This window comes from Squalius cephalus, assembly GCF_949319135.1.
Source record: "Squalius cephalus genome assembly, chromosome: 1".
Classification (NCBI taxonomy): Eukaryota; Metazoa; Chordata; class Actinopteri; order Cypriniformes; family Leuciscidae; genus Squalius; species Squalius cephalus.
In genome coordinates, this window is record NC_137122.1 from 38,872,452 (window position 1) to 38,879,489 (window position 7,038).

General features: G+C 34.8%; 1 protein-coding gene across 1 annotated transcript; it reads left to right on the forward strand.

Annotated features, from left to right (window-relative positions):
- On the forward strand, positions 1-5,276 carry aoc2 (amine oxidase copper containing 2). Its single transcript, XM_079875397.1, has 4 exons — positions 1-1,633; positions 3,016-3,301; positions 3,410-3,542; positions 3,631-5,276. Exons 1-4 carry the CDS (start codon positions 70-72, stop codon positions 3,910-3,912), a joined length of 2,265 nt encoding a protein of 754 aa, XP_079731523.1. The 5' UTR covers positions 1-69; the 3' UTR covers positions 3,913-5,276.
- Positions 5,277-7,038: the final 1,762 nt, after the last annotated feature.

Genomic DNA, 7,038 nt, shown 5'->3' on the forward strand with positions numbered 1-7,038 from the left:
ATTCCGTAGGCTACTCTCACTTCACGAGCGTTGCCCTCAAACGCTAGAGAGACACTGGTCGCTACAATAATGAATTCTCTGTTGAAATACTTATTGATACTTGTGGGACTTATCTCAGTGATCATCAACATTGTGTTGATATGCTTAAATTCGAATAGGCTTCCAAAATGTTCTATGTCCTGGCCGCAAGAATCCCTACAAGTCAAACATTCAGATAAAAGTCTGGTTTTTGCGGACCTGACAGCAGAGGAGTACAACTCTGTTCGAGACTACATGTGGGCTCAAAAAGAATTAAAGATCTCCCGTTCGTTCACAGCAAAGCCCTCGGAGAATTTTATATTTTTAATTGACCTCTCGCTCCCAAAGAAGGCTGATGTGCTGCGCTTCTTGGATGCCAACGGACAGAAGCCCGCACGCGAAGCGATCGTCGTGGTGTTCAATGGCGAAAGAGGTTACCTAAAGGAATATTTGGTGGGACCGTTATCTGGTCCACTGAAGCATCGAGATGTTACTCAGAAGAAATACAATACGCCGACGTTGCCCTTCACAGCCCGAACAGTGACAATTGGGGAGTATGTGGAGCTCTTCAAACTGCTTGATAAAGTTTTCCAAAAACTTGAAAAACCTTTAAGTGAAAGTTTTGGTTATATCCGCAAAAAACGTGAACTGCTGCCGTTTGAGGGTATGCCGAGGGGCATTAAAAGTGGTGACCGCAGGACCTGGATCTCTTTTTTCCGCGATTTCAATGGCATGTACATTCATCCTGTGGGCTTCGAGATGCTGATCAATCACGAAAGCGTGAACACATCACACTGGACGATTGACAAGTTGATGTACAACGGCCAATATTTCGAAAGCATTGACAAATTTATTGTAGATTACGAAGCGGGTAGTATAAAAAAGATAGTCAACAATAATCTCCCAAACTACGCTTCGCTAAAGCCAAGGGAAAAACCTACTGGTTTAGGACCACAACAGTATTATCTTCAAGGTAAACGTTACAGCGTTAAAAACAACCAGGTGATTTATCTGGATTGGAGCTTTGCGTTTGGTTTGAGCTCTCAGACTGGGATGAGGGTGTTTGATATTCGTTTTAAAGGAGACAGGATTGCTTATGAACTCAGCGTGCAGGAGGCGATGTCTGTCTACGGTTCTGTAACGCCTGGGATGATGCTCACGAAGTTCCTCGACTCAAGTATCGGAATCGGTCGCTTCGCTCACGAGCTCGTGCGTGGGATCGACTGTCCGTACGCTGCCACCTATGTAGACACGTACCGCTATATTGACACAAACGCCACGCAGCGTTTCAGAAACTCCATCTGTGTTTTTGAGCATGACATTGGGCGTCCTCTGCGACGACACTTCTCAGATTTCTTTCATAATGGTTACGGTGGGATGGCAAACAGCGCTCTGGTGATCCGCACAATTACTGCTATAGGGAACTACGACTACATATGGGACTTCATTTTCTATCAAAGCGGCTCCGTGGAGGCGAAAGTTCACGCCACGGGCTACATATCATCCTCCTATAAGGTTGATGGAAGTCTGAAGTACGGGCACCAGGTTGCAGAGAATGTCCTTGGAAATATCCATACACATTTTATTAACTTTAAAGTCGACCTGGATATCTTAGGTAAGTGCCATAAAATGATCAAGCACATTTAACCTAATAGAGTTGAAATAACTTGGTCAGAATCATATTTGGTAACACTTTATTTTACAATGTCCTTGTTTCATGTTACATGTAGGCTACTTACCATAGTAATAACAGTAAATTATTCATAATTACATACAACTAACCCTCAACCAAATCCTAATCCTTTCCTAACCCTATAGTACATGTATAGCCTACTTAATATTACTCAGTAGGCTACTTAAATATATAATAACTCTGTAACAATGACACCTTAAAATAAAGTGTAACCTCATATTTAATTACACACATTGATTATGTTTAAAAGTGTATAGGCCTACTACAAAAAGCTATTGAACATTGAGGAAAAAAAAAGAAGAAATATTGTTTAATACATGTTGAAATTTTTTGACAACATGCCCCAATAGCGGGATATATTGTCGCATTATAGCAATTGAAGCTTTAGGCACTAACACAGTTCATTAAAAAATATCTAAATGTAACGTACAAAAATATCAAATCATTAATAGTTAACTACATGTGACAACTTAACCATCTTGCTGGTTTATATATATATATATATATATATATATATATATATATATATATATATATGACATAGCCTATATACATACAAAACATATATATATATATATATATATATATATATATATATATATATATATATATATATATATATATATATATATATATATATATATATATATATATATATATATATATATATATATATATATATATATATATATATAAGACCTCTGATGCAAAAGCCTCTAAAAGCCACCTCATCAAAAATGAGATAATAATATTGGGTGAATGCTCTCCGCACATAGTGTACGTTCATCAAATACTTTCACTTCAAACTCACTAAAACCCTCCCTCAGCCCATTCAGAAATGCCGGTACTTGGGTAGAAACCTATATGATAAAAGCCTGATAAAAATGTCAATATTAAACAAAAACTTTTGCAAAAAAGGCTTTTGCATCTGAAGTCTTCATATATATATATATATATATATATATATATATATATATATATATATATATATATATATATATATATATATATATATAACAGAACTATCATATTTTCAGAAGTATAGTTTGCCCCAAATATAAATATAAAATAATGAGTCAATTTATGGACAAAAATTATAGTTATTTTTCAATTTATATTTTATGAAAGATTTTCTACAGGTGTCTGGCTGCTGTAGCTTCCTGCATATTGGTCATACTAAAAATGATCTCACAAAGAAATATAGAAATGTTAATTAAGACCATCTATTTGCAGAGAATACCACATGAATATCTACTGTTGAAAGTCTCAAACCAGTTTTAAAACATTTTCTTTCTTTTTTGAAGGTGTGAAGAATATATTTCAGACTAAAGACATGATATATGAGGAGGTGCCATTGCCATGGATGCCCTCAGAGAAAGCAAAGATACCCCAACTGGTGGAGGAGCAAATCAGGACAGAGAAAAAAGCAGCAATGCTTCATAGCGCCAAAACACCCCGTTACCTTCATATAGCCAGTAATCAGACCAATCGCTGGGGCCATCAGCGCTCTTACAGGCTTCAGGTGGTGAGCTTTGCTGGAGATCACCTCCCTGAAAGTGAGTCTGTAGAGAGGTCCATGTCCTGGGCACGGTAAGGCCTCAGTGTCTTGAGTCATGCACACAATACTGAGACACATGCATGTTTTAGAAGTGTTGTTTCTAGCTTTAGCTTCTCTCTCATTCACTTTCATTCTTCTAGGTATAAAGTTGCTATAACCAAGCATAAAGATGAAGAGCAGATTAGTAGCAGTCTCTACAGTCAGAATTACATGTGGTCCCCATTTGTTGACTTCAGCAAATATATTGAAGATGACGAGGTGATCGACAATGAGGTATTGATGGACAGCTTCATCCGAATATTTTTATTTAGCAGATATGTTTAATTCATTCAAATAATGATCTTTACTATGTCTTCTTAAGGATTTGGTTGCCTGGGTGACTGCTGGTTTCCTGCACATTCCGCATGCCGAAGACATCCCTAACACGGTTACAGTGGGCAATGGTGGTGGCGTCATCCTTAGACCGCACAACTATTTTGATGAAGATCCATCCATCAACTCTCCTGATGGAGTGTATTTTGATCAGGGCTCGGAGAGTGACTGTGAGTACAACAAAATGGTGTGTCTGGAAAAGGATCAATGCAGTTCCACACTGGAGCCGTTCACTTACCACGGCTTTGAAGGTGTTATGAAGTTTGAGTAAGGATCTTAATCCAGATATGTATGCTGTTACAGTCTTGCTTAAATATTTGCTGTAGTATATTCTTCATACTCACTTTACACTTGCTAGTTGTTTTGTTAAGTTGTTTCCTGCTTTTGTTGCTGTTTTTGTAAATATTATGGATGTTCTCTCCATTTGTCTGTAGCAAAATTATTGTTGTCATTAGTGATGACCATTTCTGGTGTTTTCTTAGTTGATGCTTGTTTTAATTAGCCTAGTAAATTAGCATATCCTTTCTATTTCCTATATCCTATATCCTATATTTTTTTGCAAAAACTATTTTAAAGGTCACGTGAAGGGTCATTTTCTAACAGTGTAAACTATTTTTAAATATAGAAAAAGAGATTTATAAAAAAGAGAGATTTATATTAGATAGACTGATAAAACACCTCACTAAGCTCACTTTTGTTTTATAAAAATGTTCATCCATGCAATAAAATGTAAAGGGTGACTAAATATTGGTTATTTTGGTCATACTTTTTTCTCACAATCATCATGCTTTCATTTCTAAATAAAATAATAGCATACCAAGGCTGTAATTTCAAGTGTTAAGACCTGTTAACTATAACAAGAATAAGAACAATAACTATAACAATATGAGTATGTCCACATTTCAAGCACTGAAATGACATTCACATACTTACGTTTTTAAAGACTCTTGTGGTGAAAATCAACTATTTAATGTGGTTTATATGTCTATATGGTGTTTTTAATATGCTTTAAGACAAACCATGTGCAAAGCCATCAGTCAACATCATTGCTGAGTATTTTCGCCTTAAAACTGCATTCAATAAGAACAAGAACAAAAAAGCAACATAAAAACTCAATTAAAGTAGTCCATTCGACAGACTCGTGCACTATATTCAAAATCTTTTGAATATGATAGCTTTGAAGAACATACTAAAATTTGTTGTTAGTCACTGAAAACCCTCACAAATTCAAATTACACATGGCGCAGGTTTGTGCTCATGACAATGTGTTCAGGATACATTTTTCAGTTCATTTATACCCTGGGTATTTAACCTGTGACCTTAGCATTGCTATTGCTCCATTGAGCTTTTTTTTTTTGGCCTGTTTCACATACACACGTCCTCTTTTCTTGTAGGAGACTGTTGAATTAAAGCCTCAGATTCCTTATTAGTCAGCTGCAGATGCATACAAAACAGGCCTGGTTTTACAGTTAAACAGATAAAGAATCCAAACACATTAAGAGCATGACCTGTCAGAGGGCTATAAATTATGAGAACTGACATTGTAAGAGAAACTTCTTTCAGGATTGCTGATTATTTTGCTCCCAGCTGCCTCTTATTTCAAGGTATACATGCAAGTAAAGACTAATGTATGTTAAACAAATTCCAAATCTGTTTTTCTCTCTTTCTGTGTCTCAAACAGACACCCTTCCCCCACATATAGATCTCAGCAGTCAATGAATTCCAGATGGTACATTTGGAGAGCAGAAGCCGTGACAGTTACATCTATGTAATCTTAGTTTACACATACTTCACTCTCCTCCTTTAAACATTTGCAATGAGTTATGTCCTATGAGAGACTGTATGTGAACTATGAAGCCATCACACATATAGAATGGAATATATACTGTATATATTCCATTCTCCCCTATAAGGTAAAATAATTATATTTACTGAATTACATTAGAATTTATCACTGTGCTGGAATCTCTCAGATTTAAACAATGTGTCTCATATATATATGATATTTTTTATTTCAGTTAGCCTAATAGCTATTGCATTGAGAGATGATCTTATGGAAAGTACTCCATGCCAATCTCTAGGTATGGTGAAGGCTATGTTATGATGTGGGGCTATTTTAATTCCAGAGGCCAAGGGAACTTTATCAGGATGCATAGTATCCTGGATCCATGAAGTAACTGGCCTTTAAAAATAAAAATCTGCCTGCCTCTATGGGAATTTAACATAGGGGTGTCCAAACTTATGCACCCTGTATTTTAAGGAAGAACATTTATTTATTTACGATACATTATTCATTCACAAAGAAAATTGGTGTCCTTAAAGGTTGGATTTTTCCTAATTTTTTAAATTAAGGCATTAAGTTTAATTTCCAAAAGATATTCCTCTTTTTAGTCAACTTTAGCATGGGTGTCTAAACTTATGCATAGCACTGTATATATTAGGGCTGTCAAAAGATTAATCGCATCCAAAATAAAAGTTTGTTTTTAATAATATATGTGTGTGTACTGTGTATAATTAAATTTGTATATATAAATACACACACATGCATGTATATATTTAAGAAAAATGTGTTATTTATATATAAAAAAATATATATTTATATATAATATAAACTATATAAATATATATACAGTATATGTATGCAAATATTTCTTAAATATATACATGCATGTGTGTGTATTTATATATACAAAATAATTATACACAGTACACACACATATGTTATGTAAACACAAACTTTTATTTTGGATGCGATTAATCGCAATTAATCTTTTGACAGCCCTAATATATATATATATATATATATATATATATATATATATATATATATATATATATATATATATATATATATATATATATATATATATATATATATATATATATAGGGGAGAAGCATGGGCTAGTTGTCACAGTTCTCACTACAAAAATGCATTGAACATTCAACCATTTTCAATGTACTGTTGTCTTAGTAGGGCATATTGTCACAAATGAACACGTCAAAATGTAAGCAGTAATACAATTATGAAACAAAACTAATGGAAAAAAAATGCAACAGCAAAAATATAGTAGGTCACATGCAAAAATTGTTCTGCCTAAGAAATCCATCCATCCATCCATCCATCCATTCTCCATATACCTCTTATCCTCTGTTAGGTCACGGGAGGACCCTGGAACACTCTGGATCGGGGGACAGTCCATCGCAGGGCTTGGCTATGAAATATTGTAATTAATTAATTGCATACATTTATAAAAACATGATAAACTGCCCTAATAAAATGTAACAGTTTGCTCCAAACTGTCCAATACATTTGTGTAATTAGTCATTTGACTATAGTTATCGTGAGATAGACCTGCAGCCCTTGTAACAACCTGTGTAACAACAGGCCCATTCTCC

Coding starts and splice junctions, on each gene's coding strand:
- aoc2 (XM_079875397.1), top strand. CDS start 70: ATGAATTCTCTGTTGAAATACTTATTGATACTTGTGGGACTTATCTCA. Junction 1,634..3,015: donor AGTCGACCTGGATATCTTAG/GTAAGTGCCATA, acceptor TCTTTTTTGAAG/GTGTGAAGAATATATTTCAG. Junction 3,302..3,409: donor AGGTCCATGTCCTGGGCACG/GTAAGGCCTCAG, acceptor TCATTCTTCTAG/GTATAAAGTTGCTATAACCA.